Genomic DNA, 19,279 nt, shown 5'->3' on the forward strand with positions numbered 1-19,279 from the left:
GTAAGTCTTGATAGTTGAAAGCTATTACTGTTATTATTTCATGCTGGCAGCTTAAGAGTGAGGCTAATTAGATGTCTGCAGTACAGGCTGCTTTACTGAAGTGTGAGTGCCACTGTGAAGCAATCAGATTGGTCATCTGATTGGTCAAACTTTTTAGCTAGAAAATTCCAAATATCTATTTCTGTAGATTCTTTTGTTGAGCCAATTCAGCTTTTCAGAAAAAGATCTTCAGACAGCACCATGGGGGTCTACATCTAGCTGCTGGTCTGCTGACAAGGGCAGGGGCAGGCAGTTGAGGGACTATATACACTGTGCACAGACTTTGACCTCCTTTTCTGGTGGAGTTGGTCTTACTGTTGTCCACAAACCTGGAGCTTCCCTCTCCTGGTTACGATTCACCAGAGAGCACATTCCTCGTATCCTGCTGGTTGAGAAGGTGGAGAATATGTGGGGCCTTCATATTTCTTATGCAGATTTTCAGATAATTTGTGTGTGCTTAGCTTTCTGCTGTGGCCCTCATTTCTATAGTCTGACACTTTGATGCCTCCTGTTCTTGGTCTTTGTAGTTCCACCAGACAAATAAACTTCCTTCTCACTAACGCACTTCTCTTACAGAAGGTTAATTTTGGCTTCGTGCCCTCTGGTAGGTCATTTACCATTATCCATAAATTTCTTCATAGATTGTGGTTCAAGGTTACAGATAATCAAATATCTGTTGGTCTATACTGATATAAATAGATGATTGAATGAATAAATAAATGAGTGGGAATAGGCAAGTCTCTGGTGCAGAAGAATTCCAAATAATTTATGAAGAGTCACTGTCCTTAGGGAGATGACGTATGACTCCCTACTCCTTCAGGGTGCACCAGGCATAGTGACTTATTTGAGAGTACAATATGGAAAGGGAAGGAAGAGTCACTCGAAGTGGAAACCCTTTCAAACACTATCTCAAACGTGGAAATCAAGGTTCACACCCACAGTAAGTCGTGTTGATAGTATGTGTCCTTGATGTGATGTGATGAGAATGACACTTTACCTCTTAGGTATTCTTCCCCAAAACACATTGCCCTAGTCTAATCATGACAAAAATAACAAATTAATCCCAGTTGAAGGACATTCTACAAAATGTCCAGTCAGTAATCCTCAGACTTGTCCTTTTTTTTTTGAAGTACAGTTACAATGTGTAAGTTTCTGGTGTATAGCACAACGTCCCAGTCATACATATATTCATTGTCATATTTTTCATTAAAGCTTATTACAAGATACTGAATATAGTTCCTTGTGCTGTACAGAAGAAACTTGGTATTTTTTTTAATCTTTTTTATATATAGTGGCTAACGTTTGCAAATCTCAAACTCCCAAGTTTATCCTTCTCACTCCCTTTCCCCCAGTAACCACAAGATTGTTTAGTATGTGTTCGAGCCTCGACTTGTCCTTAATAACAGGAGAAGGGTGTGAGATCTGTAGAATCCTCTGAATTGTCTTTGCAGTAATTCTGTAAATATAGAACTTTATAAAAGGTTTATTTTTTAAAAATTAGTTATATTTATAGTCAATATGTTATTAAACCTGGATCGTTTATTAGGGATTAGGGAATCCCTAGTATTTGAATCTTTATAGGGATTTACAGTCCTTAGGGCATCAGCTAGAGCCGACACAGAGAGCCTCATGTTGGTTGGCCTTTCTCTTCTTTGGTAGTAAAATGTGCATACATCAGAACCCCCCCAAATCTGTTTCCTTCAGTAATATCTCATACCAGTGTAGATACCTTCTTTATTATAGAGCCTTACTGAATGAAGCCTATAGCCTAGACAAATGTTGATAGCTTTTTAAAGACCTCATAGAGATCAAGACTGATCCTCTTGCTGCAAATTTCTTTGCAGTCCTTCCAGAGTAGGCCGAGTGGGTAGGGGGAGAGAGAGTAGAGTACAGATAATTTCCTAGTTTCTTTGACTGTGGATTTTGTGCTCCTGTTTCTTGTTCTGGTTCTTGTTCTATTTTGTTTTGTTTTGGAGTGGGTGGAGGGAATGTTGCTGAAACACTTTCGCTCAACTGTCTTAGAACTGGAAATCTCTTAATGATTATTTTCTCCTCCTTTGAAGTTTCTATCGTATGATTACTGGAAATACCCATATTTTTTCTAAAATAGACTGTAATTGAGAAAAGAATGCTATTTATTTTATGTGAGCTATAGTTCCTAACATTCTAAATTTCTTAGTATTCTTATGCATAGCAGCAAGTCAGGTCTGTATCTTTAGGAAATAGTTGTATGATGGAACTTTTTCTTGGCTCCTGTTGTTTATGGTATCTAAGTGAATTATTTTTTATTTGTCAGTAATGTTTGTCTGCTTCTATTTAACTTACATGATCCCAAATGACATTTCTGTAACTTATTCTTTGTAGCTTGACATTTGAAAATATTAGTCTCCCCTACAAATTTGGAAATTTCAAAATATATTTCCTTATCCAAGTTAATTTATAATATTATAATCTGTAAATGATAATAATGAACTTTTATTGTGTATTTACTATGAATCAGTCACTGTTCTAAGAGCTTTGCATGTATTCATTTATAACATCTCAGTGATTAAGTGCTTCTACTGTAATATATATTTAACACATGAGAAAACTGAAGCACAGAAATGAAATAACTGGCCCAGGTTACACAGGGAGTGGCAGAGCTGGCATTCAACTCAGGTGGTCGGGCTTCAGACCTTTTGTCCTGAATACTTTTACTGCTTTTAAATTGTATTCAGTAGGTCTTACCAGAAGTTGTTTTAGGTATTCCTTTAGTAATAATAATTATCCAGGAGTCCACGTTTCATTTATGCTTATCATGTTGCCAGTTCAGTTGAGCAAAATTTTTTATACATGCTGTACAGGGGATGAACAGTAAGTAAAGGTGAAGTGGGAGAAGTAACTGTCCTCAGAAAAAACTGGATATTGGAGTGTGTATCCTCCTAACTTTTTGTGATGAATAAAATGAATGGTTTCAGTTTGGAGGCTTTTTATTTCTGGTAGATGTTCATTTAATATACTCTAAAAGTAGAACTTCTGTATCCTCATAGATTATTTATCTTACTTCTCCTGTAATATTATAAAATTCTTAAAGGCAGAATATTTTTAAGACTTATTTTTTATTCTTTTCAGAATTTAATGTAGTTCCTAACAAAACAGGTAGCTATACCTTAATCCCTAATGGAATAAGGCGGGATATGTAATAGTAATTTAACATTGGTTGAATGCGTGAACTATTTGATCTTACATTGTACCATTATAATACCATTGACAGAGAGGAAGGATTTCAGATAAATGTTTGGTGACTTGTTTTTACTAGTATATTAGGAATCTGATTTTTTCCCCCTTGTCTTTTCTACAGAATACTTCAAACTTTGTGCAGAAAACTAAGACTTCCTGAAACTTTGCATTTTCGTCAGTTAGCACACCTGACGCCGGGCTTTGTTGGCGCTGACCTGATGGCACTCTGCCGAGAGGCAGCCATGTGCGCAGTCAACAGGGTCTTAATGAAGCTGCAGGAGCAGCAGAAGACAAATCCTGAGCTTGAAGGTTTGCCATCTGAAGGAGGCCAGGAGGAAAGGATTGGAAGCGAACCCACTTCTGAAACACGGGTGCTTTCTGTACAGGTACCTTAAACTGTCTTCTCAATTTAAGTTTTTAGTTTGTGTCGTCTTACACGCAAGCAAGCATCGGTGAAGTTGAGGTTTATGGTTTTCTCTTATTGGCCTTGTATCTTTAGAATAATTATCATTTACACTCAGAATGTCTAAAATTTCAAAAGTACAAGTTGTTCTACTTTTTTTGGTTGATTCTGAATAAATTCATTTTACAATAATGACTATGAAATTCTTGAGCAGGGGTAGGCAAGTGATGGTCCTCCTGCCCACTGCCTGTTTTTGTGAACTGAGCTACGTCGGTGCACAGCCCTGCTCCTTTACTGACGTGTAGTCTTGTCTGCTCTCACACTTTGCAGCCGACTCCACACAAAGGTCCCGACACCAGGGACTGCACGGCCCTCAGAGCCAGCACTGTTCACTCTCCCGTTCTTCACAAGGAGAGTTTGCCGCCTCCTACGACAGCATTGGCATTTAGATCTACTTCCAGGTTACCTTTTGGTTATTAGACTAGGGTGGTCTGCTGATGCAGCCTTGTCCTTGTCCCTAGCTGTAAATCTGCTGGAGGACAGTGCTGGGAAGGGGAGAGGGATGTGTATCAGTCCAAGATCTGTTAAAATTTGGAGTTTTGTGAGTATTGAAAACTCAATAGAACATTTATATAGCATTTTTTAGCTTGCACAGGGGCTTTTATATATTATATAATTTAATCCATATAACTGTGCCAAGTAAATATCAGTTCTTACCCCATTTTATAGTCAAACTAAGCCTAAGAGATTGTAATTTGTCTGAGGCCGCATGGCCTCTACTTTCCAGATCAGGAACTTAGGTCCAGGTCTTTTGTTTTCAAATCATTTGTTTCTTCTTTACTCATTTGGAACCATAATTATATCTGTTAAAAATAATAATAAACTCATTCCTTTTATAATATTGCACATAAATTAGGATTTTATAAGTTGAATTACTCAGAGTTACTTTTTACACCTGTTCTTTTATATCCCTCACAAAGCGAGAAATCTGCCTTTGAAGCTCAAGATTCAGTAGTACTAGGAAAATTGCCTGCTTTCTGTTTAGTTGATAAGCCATCAAGGAACCATATTATGAAACTATACTGCCACCAGAGTAATTTTGTTTTAATTTCATCAAAATCCAGTGGTTCCTTGAATATTTATCAATGAAAAGTGGAAGTAATATGGTTGTTGAAATGAATATTTGCCAACTATTTGTGTTTGCTACGGCTGGCCCTAGTATAGTATACAAAAATCATTCTATATTTGATTTGCGTCAGTGCACCTTTTCTTGGCTGAATCAAATGATCCATTTACAATGAAATAAATGACATATGTCAAAATTATTAAAATACATAGAGGTTCACATAGCTTACAGAAGTATTGCAGTAATAATTTTAACAATTTTAAAGTACTAATAGTAAATCTTTTTCAACAAACTTTGGAGTTTTTCATTTTTTTTCCCTCAATTGCTCCCTTTAAGGATGAATTGCAAAGACTGCTGGGGTTGCTAAGGAACCAGGATCCCCTCTCAGAGGAGCAGCTGCAAGGGCTGTGCATTGAATTGAATGATTTCATTGTTGCTCTATCCTCAGTCCAACCGTCTGCTAAAAGGGAAGGCTTTGTCACTGTCCCTAATGTGACATGGGCAGATATTGGGGCCCTGGAAGATATTAGAGAGGAACTCACCATGGCAATATTGGTAGGTATATCTGCTGCTAACTGTTGTTGGCATATGTGATGGATAAACAACCAAATGTGTGCACTAGGTTGTAGGTCTAAATTGGCTTGACTGTGTGTTTTCTATTGTATGTTCAGTTATATTATTAAGCCTTTGGTGATGGTTTTTTCATTCTTCTGAGATCTGAGACTTACTGTTTTGATTGTGCTTAATCCTATGGCAGTGAGTTTTAAAAAAAAAAAGTTTAGGTTTCAACTGAGACCAAATTGTTTGAGAAATAACTTTCTGATCTCCATTACATTCATAATGGTCAAAGTAGTTTTAATGCCCATGAAACAATGGAGTAATTTTCATTTACTCTTACTTTCCTATTTTACTGATCATTTCATGGTTCATTAATGACATATGATCCATTCAGAGGTATGTAACTACTGAAAGAGAAAATAGATGTAGAATTATAGTGGAGTATCTCTTGCTTTTGACTGCATAGAGTACTGCTTCTTCTGATTTCTTTAAGAGAAACATTGCCTAAAAATTTTATAACCTAGAAATCTAGATGAGTTTTCTAAAAATTCTTGATTTTAAAATGTTGAAATATTGTATCTTTATATTTTAAATGTTTTCAGATCTTACATTTAACTATGAATTTTTTAAGAGCAGGGATTTTTAAATTTACCACCATTTACCTTATGCTTGAAACAGAGATAAGCTCTCTGTGCCAGGCACTGTTCTTATCTTCAGGCCTCATGATCAGTATTTAAAATATGCACCTAGAGATAAATTTGAATATGCAGTATAAAATGGACATTTGTAACAGATCACTGTTGGGATTGTTTTTTTCCAGGCACCAGTACGTAACCCAGATCAGTTCAAAGCTCTTGGATTGGTGACTCCAGCTGGAGTCCTCCTTGCTGGTCCTCCTGGCTGTGGGAAAACCCTGCTGGCAAAGGTATGGTGTAATTCAACTGCATGTATTTTATTTTTTATTATCAGGTAGGGTAATATGAATTTAACTTTTATATGTTACAGTGAGCTATTTTTGCATAATTTCTGTTAGACGTTTATTTTAAGAAGACTGATGGTTTTTTTCAGTAAAGTTTCCTACTTTTAATTACAAAAGGTACATCACTGAAAATTTGGAAAAGAAAAAAAATCTAAATCAACCATAACCCATCAATTTTAACATAGCAATTATATTTTCTGTGTATTATATTCTAGCTTTTTAATGAGCATTATTGCATAGTTGTAGTTTGTAGCTGACCTTATTTCCTGCTGTGGTAGAGTTACCATTTATAACGTAAGTATTTTCCTCTGTGTTCCTTACTACAATTGTTATTTTTTAAAATTGGATTTTTACAATAGAAAATAAGGATAAGCAAAAGATAAAAGCATTATTTATAATCTTCTCACTATTTCCTACTAGTAACCACTATTTGATTTTGTTTTTTGTCCTTCCAGGTGTTCTTCTGGGCATACATATCAAGATAATATGCATAACTTTTGCACATAGATTTACAAATAGAAGGTTTTTAAACATGTATTTCTTACTTAGCAATATTTCTTAAACAGCTTCCCATGTCAGTACTATATATACACATCAGTATTTTTAATGCCTGCGTAGTATTCTTCCGTAAAGATATTCATAATTTACGGAAATGATCCCATATTAAACCAACAGTGCATTAAACAGTCCTATACTTAAACGTTTTTGTATATTGATGGGTAATTTTAATAGAACGCATTCCTAAATAACTTTTCAGTACAAAGAATACGTATATTTAAAGTTTTTGATCCATTGCCATGTGATCAAAATGATCCATTACCAAATTGCCTTCTAAAAAGTTTATACCAGATTTCACCCTGTCAATAGGGTATCAGTATCTACTTCCCCACACCCTAAATTAGCAATAGCCATTAGTGTTGTTTTTGATGTTTGACAATCTGATAAGTAAAAATGGGGTCTTACAGTTTTTAAGTTACATTTTAAAAACTACTAGTAGGCTCTTTAAAATATATGTTTATTGGCTATTTTTCTTTATGAATTGTCTGTTCGTATCGTTTGTTCTTCTATTGACATGCGTGATTTTATTTATAATCATTCTTCATATATTAAGATGTTTTATTTGTAGTTTTTCAGTTTATTTTGGCCTTTTTACTTTATTGATCATATTTTTGACACTTTTTGGTGTGGTTTTTTTTTCGGAGTTTTGTGGGCAAATTTCTCAGTCTTTATGTGATTCCCCCCTCCTTGGAAGCATCATGCTTATTTTTAAACTTATTTATTTTTGATGTGTATATATTAAAGCCCATTTTTTGTTGTTTTATTTTTGGGGGGAGGTAATTAGGTCTATTTATTTTTTAATGAGGGTAGTGAAGAATGAACCCAGGACCTTGTGTATGCTAAGTACTCACTCTACCACTGAGATATACCACCTTCCTCTAGAACCATTCTTCTTATTTGTAAGTTATATTAGCCATCGTTATTCTTGTCTTTATAATATTCTATCTATAATTTGCTTAATCTGCTTCAGCCTTTAAACATATTTGAATTACTTATAAATAAGAATAAATAAGTAATTTGTGCCTCCTCAGTGAATACCCAATATCCGCAGTGCCATTTGCTCATGTATATATATGTATGTATATGTGTATATGCTATACATGTAAATTTTTTTGAACTTATTTTTACTCATCATACTAAATTTCCTTGCTTAACGCTTCCAGTAGTCTTACAAGGCATTGCTATAAAGGAGTTTGGGAATAAAGGAGAACAAGGAGAACACCACAGTTGTTGCTCTACATTCTTTCACAACAGTTTTAGAAAACCATGGCCAGACGGAAGGTCCTGCATGCTAACATGTGAATTCACCAGGTGGATGCACTTCCCTCACCTGGGTACCTTATAATATTTGTGTTTTAATTAGTTAATCTGCCTTTGACTAGTCCTATTCAGAGCAGAAAGGAGATAGCATGGATAATTTGAAATCTATAATATTAAGATGTCATAGATCACTGGACAAAGAAATTGCGATATATTTATACAATGTAATACTACTCAGCCATAAAAAAGAATAAAATAATGCCATTTGCAGCAATATGGATGGACCTGGAAGATCGTCATTTAAGTGAAGTAAGCCAGAAAGAGAAAGAAAAATACCATATGACATTACTCATATGTGGAATCTAAACAAAAAGAAAAAAGTTACAAATGAAATTATCTGTAAAACAGAAACAGACTCACAGAAATAGAAGACAATCTTATAGTTACCGGAGGGGAAAGGAGGTAGGAAGGGATAAATTGGGAGATTGAGATCTGCAGATACTGTCTACTATATATAAAATAGATAAACAATAAGTTTTTGCTGCATAACACAAGGAACTGTGTTCAATATCTTATAGTAACCTATAATGAAAAAGAATATGAAAACGAATATATGTGTGTGTATGTATGACTGAAACATTATACTGTACACCAAAAATTGGCACAACGTTGTAAACTATGTTTCCAAAAGAAAAATCATAAATCAGATTTTTCCTCTTCTCCCAACTTTTCCCTTCCCAAGTTGCCAGCAACTTGGAACCTCTCTGTTCAGTCACATTTCTGGTATCTGACCATTTGAAACAGGGAATCTTACCTAGGGCTCCACGGATGAACTTTAGCAGCTCAGTGGATCCATGAGCTTAGGCAATATATTATGAGTATTGTATTTTTTCCAGGAAGAGAGTTCACCATAATGAAATTTTTCTAAACACTGGTACATAGTAAGTATATAAACAGCATCAAGACATGTCATTGCTGGAGCTGATACACGGAAAATTGATGACCAATAAGAAGGCAACTGAAAGAGAATAGTAAAAATCATTTAGTTATCTGGAACTATATAGTATGGAAGCAAACAGCTCCTAACACTGGGTATAAGATTCATAATGATATCCATGAAAAAATTAAATTATGTTTGCTGTGTTTCATTTGGAAGACAAGATCTCTGATAATTTCAGGAACTACTGGGCATTTTAATGGGTGAAATCTTAGTTATCTGATATATGGATAGTGAAAACCTAATGTAGATTAATCATACTTAGTTAGATATGTATCCTAACTCTACTTAGATTGTGAGAGGTAGAAAAGTTAAGAAATTGGCAGCAGGAAAGACAGATTGCAAGATGTGGGTAAGCTACACGTTGAGCAATTTTTGCATGGCATTGCATGCATGCATTCATTTGCTCAGCACATATTTACTGAACTATTTCCTCTTTGTCAGAAATTATTTAAGATGCTAGGGACAAACAAGTGAACAAGACACCTACTCTAAAGGAATTTATTGTTTGTCTGGAAGAGGCAGGCAGTAAACAAAACAAAATTGCGGATTCAGCTAAGTTATGGTGGGAGTTATTCAAGGAGTGGTGATATTTAACAGAATCCTGAAGGACTAGCTAGCCAAATGAAGATGCAGGGATAGGAGAGCTAAATATTTCAAATTGTACTGGAAGATAAATGAGAAACATAGTAAAATGGTGTGTTCTGATTTACATTTTGAAGCATTCTCTGACATTGGAGAATGGACGGGAGGATAACAAGAGTGAAAGGAAGCCAGTTAGGGTATTTTTGGTTTGGTTTAGTTTGGGGGTTTTTTTTGTTTGTTTGTTTGTTTGTTTTCCCCCAAGTCCAGACAAAAGATGATAGTGGTCTGGGTGAGGGTGATGATATAATGAAGAAATAGGAAGTGTCAGACTCACATATATTTTAGTTTTAGAGCTAATGGAAGTTACAGATAGATTGGATGACCTAACAAGCAATCGAGGAAGACACCACGGTTTTGACCTAGAAAATGTATTTACTGAGATGGGAAGGAAAAGTTTGGGGTATAGGGTTTGAAGAGAGTTGTGAGATTCAGGAGTTTGGTTTGGAAATGATAGATTTGAAATACTTGTAAGATCCAAATGGAGATGCTGAGAAGTATGTTGAACGTAAATCTTGAACATAACTCAGACATCAGGTTGTAAGAATAGGGAAGAATTCTATTCCCTGATCATTTTGAAATTCTGAGTGATTTTCTTTGAATTTTATCTCTGGATTCAGATTATAATTTTTGGATTTATTTATACATATAACCATATGTTTCTCCTTTGTTATTCTCTTCAGCTTTGAGCCATGCAGTTTAATCTTCATTTATTAAAAATAATCTGCAAATACTGTAAAGCTTGATACTGATGATTTGAATTTTGGTTTATAAATGAATGAATGATTGCTTTCGTTGGGCAGGGCATTTGTTTATACAGAAATTATGACTTCACTAGAATTCTGAGGTAGGGCTTCAGATGCACTTACATATAACATGTTTGTGTAAATAATATTTACATAAATGTTTCATGTCATTTCATTTCAATCTAATTTCTAGTCTGAGTAATTCATAGAAAATTTTAAGTTAACATTTACTTCCTCTGATTTTCTTTTTATCCATTTCTCCTTTTCCCATTTGTCTTCTCTCCTTCTGATGAGAAAGAGGTGACTGTAAAAGGGGGGAAATAGAGTGTAAACCACAAAAGGCACTTGCATCATCACAAATTATTGTTATTATTATTTTATTGTCTGTTTCCTAATTTGTGTCTTTTTGTTTTCTCTTACTAGGCTGTTGCAAATGAGTCTGGGCTGAATTTTATATCTGTCAAGGGACCTGAATTACTAAATATGGTAAGTTGTGGCATTAGCCATTATTTTTGATTAGGAAAAGTAATAGTCATTCATATTATAGGGCCCTCAGATTGTTGAAACAGTTGTGGTATTTTGGTAAAGTCACTGCTTTAGGAATGAAAAGGTTGAGCTTTGCTCTGCTATACTGTTAAGTGTGTATAAGTGCTTTCTTAATTAAGTCTGTTAACCTCTGAGCCTAAGTTTTCTCACCAGCAAAATGGAAATAATCAAAGTAGTTGACATTTTAAGGCATTAATTCTGTATTTGTCAAGCACTTTACATATATTATTCTTCAGCAGCCCTGTGAGATAGGAATTATTCTCTCCTCTGATTCACAGATGAGGAAACTTAAGTTTGGAGGGTTCATGTAACTTGGCCAATGACAGCTTGGGGATAGTAGAGCTGAGATTTAAATCTGGGTTGTCTGACTCCTGACCTGCTTTCCTTGTCCTGTTGTTGTGTAGTTTGAGTGAGTTAAGTGTTAATAAATAAAAATGCTTTGGGGGAACTAATGTACTCTATAACAACTCTTTCTGCATTTAAGCAGGTTACATCTCAAATTTAAGAGACTTTGAATTTCTTATTTCCTGTTTATCTGTACGAAATGTAGTAATATTCAAACAAGAAATGACAGTGTTACCATTTGTTTTAAAAGGCTTTTAAAATTTATCTTCTCTCGCACTTTTATGTTTCCTACTGAATATATTACTTTCCTCCTAAAATAAGAATTCATTCTTTACTTTTCCTACACTCCATTTTGGCCTTCTAGAGGAGATATTAGAAATAAGCCTTGAAGGGGAGGGGATTGATAGGGGATAAGGCTGGAAAGGAAAGTTATAGCCGGACAGCGAAGGGCCTTCATGCCAAGCTAGAGTTGGAATTTTACCTTCAGAATTTCAGAGAGCTAACAGAGTGTAACATTTTTTTTAGGAGTAAAATTTTCAAATTTCTTGTGAAATATTTCAAACATATAAGAAGTTATAAAGTAATATAATGAACTCCCATGTCTCTGTCACTCAGCTTAAATATATATATATTTGAAGCCCCCTGCAGAACTACCCTAATCATGACCTCTGTTCCCTTTCCCATAGAGTTTACCATAATCCTGAATTTGGTGTTTATTAATTCTGTGCACTTCTTTCTACATTTACTATATATGTATTTATCCCTAAATAACATGTAGTATTATTTTACCTGTTTCAAAAATAAGCTTATGAGACAATTGAAGACAATTGAACACAACTGATTATGAGTAAATTTGAACACTTAACTGGATATTTTATATTAAGAAGATAACTTTTAAATGTGTTAATGATGTAGTTATGTTAAAAAATCATTTTCTTTTAGACATAGTAAAATATTTACAAATAAAATTGTGATGTCTTGGATTTCCTTCAAAATAACAAGGAGAAAGAAAAGTGAACAGGTTATAAATGAAGCAAGGTTGATAGTGAATTGAGTTGATAATGAAACAGGGTGATGGATATATTGTGGGTTCATTATACTATTATGTCGACTTTTGTTATATGTTTGGAACTCTTTACAAATGGTAAAGCAAAAACAAATTTCCTTTTATAAATGGTATGTGTTCTTTTGTAACTTGATTTTTTTGTTATTTTTGTTTAACATTATATATTTGTTGATAGATTTCCTCTAGTTATTTTCTGTGTAGTATTCCATTGAATGAGTATAATCACACTTGTAAAAATTCAGGTTTTTTTCTTTTTCTTTTTTTAATTGAAATATAGTTGATTTACAATGCTGTGTTAGTTTCTGGTGTACAGCATAGTGATTCAGTTATACATATGTATGTATTGTATGTGTTCTTTTTCATATTCTTTTCCATTATGGTTTATTACAGGGTATTGAATATAGTTCCCTGTGCTATACAGTAGGACTTTATTGTTTACTTTATATATAGTAGTTTGTATCTGCTAATCCCAAACATTTAATTTATCCCTCCCCCACTTCACTTTCCCCTTTGGTAACCATAAGTTTGTTTTCTATCTCTGTGAGTCTCTTTCTGTTTTATAAATAAGTTTACTTGTATAAATTTTTTAGATTCCACATATAAGTGATACGTATTTGTCTTTCTCTTTCCAGCTTATTTCGGTTAGTATGATAATCTCTAGGTCCATCCACGTTGCTGCAAATGTCATTATTTCACTTTATGGCTGAGTAGTATTCCATTCTATATATATACCACATCTTCTTTATCTGTTCATCTGTCAATGGACATTTAGGTTCCTTCCATGTCTTGGCTATTGTAAATAGTGCCACTGTGAACATTGGGGTCCATATGTCTTTTTGAATTAGAGTTTTCTTGGGAAATAGGCCCAGGAGTGGGATTGCTGGATCATATGGTAACTCTATTTTTAGTTTTTTAAGGAAAAACGTACTGTTTTCCATAGTGGTGGCACCAATTTACATTCCCAACAACAGTATAGGAGGGTTCCCTTTTCTCCACACCCTCTCCAGCATGGCCATTCTGACTGGTATGAAGTGACACTTCATTGTAGTTTTGATTTGCATTTCTCTAATAGGTAGGTAGGTTGAGTATCTTTTCACGTAGCTATTGGCCATTTGTATGTCTTCTTTGGAGAAATGTCTATTTAGGTCTACTGCCCATTTTTTGATTGGCTTTTTGTTTGTTTTGTTTTGTTGTTGTTGTTGTTGAGTTATGTGAGCTGTTTGTATATTTGGAAATTAAGCCCTTGTCCATTGCATCTTTTGCAAATATTTTCTCCCATTCTGTAGGTTGTCTTTTCATTTTATTGATGGTTTCCTTTGCTGTGTAAAAGCTTATAAGTTCAACTAGGTCCCATTTGTTTATTTTTCTTTTATTTCTATTGCCTCAGTAGACTGCCCTAGGAGAACATAGCTATGATTTATATCAGAGAATGTTTTGCCTGTGTTTTCTTCTAGGAGATTTATGGTGTCCTGTCTTATGTTTAAGTCTTTAAGCCATTTTGAGTTTATTTTTGTGTATGGTGTGAGGACTGTTCTAGCTTTATTGGTTTACATGTGGCTGTCCAGCTTTCCCAACACCACTTCCTAAAGAGACTGTCTTTTCTCCGTTATATATTCTTGCCTCCTTTGTTGAAGATTAATTGTCCTTAGGTGTGTGGGTTTATTTATGGGCTCTCTGTTCTGTTCCATTGATCCATGTATCTGTTTTTGTGCCACTGTTTTGACTACTGTAGCTTTGTAGTATTATCTGAAGTTTGGGAGGGTAATGCCTCCAGCTTTATTCTTTTTCTTCAAGGGTTGCTTTAGCAGTTCTGGGTCTTTTGTAATTCCATATGAATTTTAGAATTATTTGTTCTAGTTATATGAAAAATGTCCTGGGTAATTTGATAGGGATCACATTAAATCTGTAGATTGCTTTGGGCAGTTTGGCCATTTTAACAGTATTAATTTTTCCAATCCAAGAGCATAAGATACCTTTCCATTTCTTTAAATCACCTCTAATTTCCTTTATCAAAGTCTTATACTTTTCAGCATATACGTTTTTTACCTTCTTGGTCAGGTTTATTCCAAAGTTTTGGGAGGTTTTTTTAATGCGATTTTAGAAGGAAATTATTTTTACTTTCCCTTTCTGATGTTTCATACCATATGATATAATATAGTAAATGTAGAAATAGCTTAAAAGTTATAATAGTAGAAAGTGTTATAAGAGCAAAGAAGAGAGAGCAGTGGGAAGAATGATTAACGAAGATCTTTCAGAATGCAAGGAAGACTATTTGGAGGTAGGTTGGAAAAGCAGTTCAAGTGAGAGAAGCAGAATAAACAGTACAAAGTACAGAACAGATATGAGGGGAGGAGGTTCTACTCAAAAAGAAAATAAAAATACTGTAATCACTCATCTGTGATATATTCTGCTGCTTTAATTACTTTATTATGGCCATCTGGTCATAAAATAACATAAAAGATACCTTGTGATGTAATTGGCACTGCTAAAGGTGTTTTCAGATTCTGTGTTATTTAGCAGTATTGTTACAAGAAAAAAACTTTTCTCAGTTAACTGGTTTGAAATTTTACAAGAACAATTTCTTGTGCCTAGCTAAAAGTAAAATCATATTTTGATGTATAACTTTTTATATTATTAGTCCTAATATTGCTGTTTGTGAATTGCTTTATATTTTTTTTACCTGTTTCTTTTTTTTAATTGAAGTATAGTCAGTTTACAATGTGTCAGTTAACATCCAATTAACATCCATTATGCATTTTGAAACCTATTAGATGCCTAGCTGGTTCATTGTGCCTCCTGATGCTATATGATCATGTAGCTCTTCCTGTAGCAAGATGAGTTGTGTAGAATAATTGACAGTTGGACAGTAAATTGTCTTGTTTGCATTTAAACTACTGTTGAATTAATGAAAATTACTGCTGGGTATTTTCTATGCATAAAGCTTTGTTTAATCAGTTCTAAAATACAGAATTGTGGGATTTTTGTGACCTAGAGAAAAACTTTCCATTCCATTTAGTCTTCATTTTATAAATTAGGAAATTTATAGGCTTAAGTTATAGCTAATTTTATTAAGTTGAACCACATATAATTGGCTGTTTTTATAGATCAAAATGGTTAAATGTCAGGAGTTGCATATGGTTCAACCTAGCACTTTTTAGACTGTAACATATAAATGTTACTTAACACTAATTTTACTATGATTTGGACCAAACTTCAAAGTTGAATCATCTCTACATTTCATTTCCTTTATGTGGTTAGTACGTTGGTGAGAGTGAGCGTGCTGTGCGACAGGTTTTTCAGCGAGCCAAGAACTCAGCACCCTGTGTGATATTCTTTGATGAAGTGGATGCCTTATGCCCTCGGAGATCAGTCCGAGAGGTAGGTATTATACTTTAATGATTTACGGATTTTTTTTTTAAGGCCCATAAACATTTTGTAAGTTCTTATAAAATTATATAAAGTTCAGATCGTTCTTAGAAAGTCATTCCTTGAGAACACTGAGACTCTTTAAGTGAAGAAACCTAGTAATTTGAAATTAGGACCTAGGAATAACAGTTGTATTTTTATTAGCCTCTGTTTTTTTTTTTTTTCTGTATATTATTTTGATTTCACATAGCTGATTCACACAAATGAGAAGTTGGGGATGGAAATAACATTAGGTTTAAATAGCCCACCTCGTAACCTTATGATTCTGTTAAGGGTTCTTGAGACAGGAGAAAATGTAATTTAAGAAATCATGCACTCAAAATAGGGTCAGATAATATGCTTTAAGACTCAGCACCATTGCTGTCTGGGGAAGATATAAAATTGGTCTGCATTAAATACCACTGGCAATGGGTAGAGGGTATAGCTCAGTGGTAGAGTGTGTGCTTAGCATGCATAAGGTCCTGGGTTCAATCCCCAGTATCTCCAGTAAAAAATAAAGCAAAGAAATAAACCTAATTACCCCCCCCAGAACAAACAAACAAAAAATAAATACCACTTGCATTACCACACTGAGTCACCGTTCTTAGAAATTTCAGTACCCGGAAACAGTTATCAGGAATACAGTTATAAAAGAGTGAAGCATAGTGAAGCATAATATAAAGAATATATAACCTTTTGAAGCAGATAGCAAGGACTGTAATAAGTACATTTTTACAAGATGATTAAGGAAGTGATTATATTTCTTCTGTGATTTAGTTTCAAATAACTATTTTGTGTGTGTTCTTGGGTTTTGAAATACTTATGAGTTGCCTCATTTTGCTTAAAATCTTCAGAAGCATTCAAAAGTTACACAAACAAAACGTGACTAGTTTAAGTGTGAGTCACATCATAGCAATTTTGTCTCTTCATCTACTAATCATCAATTTCTCGGAAAATCCCTATTACAGTCTTGTCTCTGATAATGATGTCAGTGGCCAAGGCAGAGATCCTTCCCAGGTTCCCCTGCTGACTGTCATATTCCAAAATCTAATGTGGGATTCAGAGCAAAACCCTACACATTATATCCAGCTGGTGGGGACATGGTATGCTCTGGATTTCACTCCTTTTTATTCCCTTCGCTTTTGCTATGAATAAACCCTTTGTTCATCGATAGCCTCTTTCATTAGTTTGCATCTCTCTGTTATCAACTGGTAATTGAAATAAAGAAGAATTCACTGAGCTATATCGAGACAACTCCTTGCCCTCAAGGAAGTCTGCAGCCATATGAACTACATTTCTAATTTCTAGGTGTGTCTCTCTCAGGTATCAACTACCACACGTTTCTGTACTCAGAAATGTGTTTTGCTTTAACATTTTCACCTGAAGGGGATTCTGAAAATATTTTAATTTCAAATATATTCTTCTCTTATGATGCAAGTTATACATGAATATATACTTCTGAAAAATTCAAATAAATACAAGTATAAAGAGAGTAAAGTCTTTCTTCCCATCTCCCTGTTGCTCTTCTTGGAGGTTACTACTGCTGACAGTTTAGGTCATTCTAGAACTTTTTCTGTAAGTTTGAAAACATGTATGACTTAAACATCATTTTTTATATAAATATGGTCATTCTGTCTTGACAGTTTTCCTATGTGATTTCTTAATAACTTATTTTCTTAACTATTGCATAAATATTCCACAGTCTGCATAAGGAAGAATTTATTCAATAATTCCCCTGTGTTGGGCATTTACATTGTTTCCAGCTGTTTCTCTTACAAACACAACTGTATTAAATATTCTTATCACATATTTTTGTATACCTGTCAGAATATGTGAGAGTTTTGGAGATGGAATTTCAGGGAAGAAGATATATACATCTTCTATTTTGAAAGTTAATACTAAATCATTCTTTACAAGAACTACCAGCGTACCAACAACAGTGTGTAAAAATAACCATTTCCTACACCTTTGTTAACAATGGATAATACCCATCTTTTTATTTTTCTCAATTATATTGGCAAAACATTATATTAAATTTTAGTCTTCATGTCTCTGACGTTTTTGCTATTGAAATGTTTTTCTGTGCTTGCTTTAGCAGCATTTACATTAAAACACTGAAATGTCTTTTCTTTTTAATTTATAAGAGCTTTTTATATGTGATGGAAATTAATCCATTGTCATGTGTGTTGGTACTATTTTTCTGAGTTTTATCACTTGTCTTTAATCTTTTATTATATAAAAATTATAATTTTAATATAGTAAAATCTGGCAAGCTTTTCCTAAATTGATTCTGAGGGTTTGGTCTTGCTTAGGACAGTGTTGGGTTTTTTTGGCTTTTTTGTTTTGTTTTGTTCTGGGTTTTTTTTGCCCAGTACTTATATATTTTTTAAGGTCTGGATTATAATTCTGTTAATCTCCTATTAGTGTTATGTCTCCAAGGAGTAATAATAAGGTACACCAATTTTTTTTTTCTGGAGAGATCCTGTGTTAAACTCATTACCACATCTGTACATAAAATCTATGTTGAAGAAGGCGATCAATGACAAAAAGAAACACAGCACCACTTTTCTCTTTTCCTCTATTGTACATTTAAAAAATTTCTGTATCTCAGTGATTTATCCCTCTATTCACCAACTCCCTGAACCTTTCCCTTAGATGTTGCCCTGAGGTAGCTATACTTTGTACTTATATGCTTCAGGGAAAAGAGAAAAGACCTCAGTGTCCCAGCTGAAAGATCTGGAGCATCTGATATCCTAGGGAGTCTGATCTGACGTACAAAAGCTGAATCTAGATTTGCCCAAAAGGAAAGTCACTGTGGCTGTTAGGTCTTTGAATAACTCAGCGGCATAAGACTTTGGGATCAGCTAGGCCTGAGATTGAACTTCATCTCTACCCTTATCTTGGACAGATAGCCTCTGTAAGCCTCAGTTTCCTCATCTAAATTGTGGATAATTGCAGGATTGCTGGGGAAGCACACTGATGAGAACATGTTTTGCACGGTGCCTAGATGTTGTGACGCCTCAGGAAACTCTAATTGTTTTATCTTTTGACAAAAGCTTTCATTCACGTTAGCAAATGTACTATTTTGTATGGGAAAAAAAATTCGTGATGTATTTTTCTTTTTATTGGGAGCTGACAGAACTGTATTTATTTCTTTTTAGACAGGAGCAAGTGTCCGGGTGGTAAATCAGCTACTTACAGAGATGGATGGTCTGGAAACACGTCAGCAGGTTTTTATTATGGCAGCCACTAACAGGCCAGGTAAGAAAGAAGAAGATAGAACAAATGAGTCTTAAAGGTTTTACCATTGACAGTATTATTTATATACATCCTAGTAAAGGAAGATTCAGTTTGGAAAATCCCTTTTTGGTTCATAAGTTGTAAAAAGAG

At 34.3% G+C, this 19,279-nt stretch overlaps 1 protein-coding gene across 3 annotated transcripts in view; it reads left to right on the forward strand.

Moving 5' to 3' along the window:
- Positions 1 to 19,279, forward strand: part of NVL (nuclear VCP like) — an 80,311-nt gene that overhangs the window by 27,507 nt on the left and 33,525 nt on the right. For all 3 annotated transcript variants that reach the window (XM_015234836.3, XM_072948674.1, XM_031690097.2), the window contains exons 13-18: positions 3,380 to 3,644; positions 5,124 to 5,342; positions 6,166 to 6,270; positions 10,951 to 11,013; positions 15,743 to 15,862; positions 19,051 to 19,150. In XM_015234836.3, coding sequence (XP_015090322.1) covers positions 3,380 to 3,644; positions 5,124 to 5,342; positions 6,166 to 6,270; positions 10,951 to 11,013; positions 15,743 to 15,862; positions 19,051 to 19,150 — 872 coding nt within the window. The remainder of the gene's footprint in view (positions 1 to 3,379; positions 3,645 to 5,123; positions 5,343 to 6,165; positions 6,271 to 10,950; positions 11,014 to 15,742; positions 15,863 to 19,050; positions 19,151 to 19,279) is intronic.

Source organism: Vicugna pacos, chromosome 23 (assembly GCF_048564905.1).
Source record: "Vicugna pacos chromosome 23, VicPac4, whole genome shotgun sequence".
Classification (NCBI taxonomy): Eukaryota; Metazoa; Chordata; class Mammalia; order Artiodactyla; family Camelidae; genus Vicugna; species Vicugna pacos.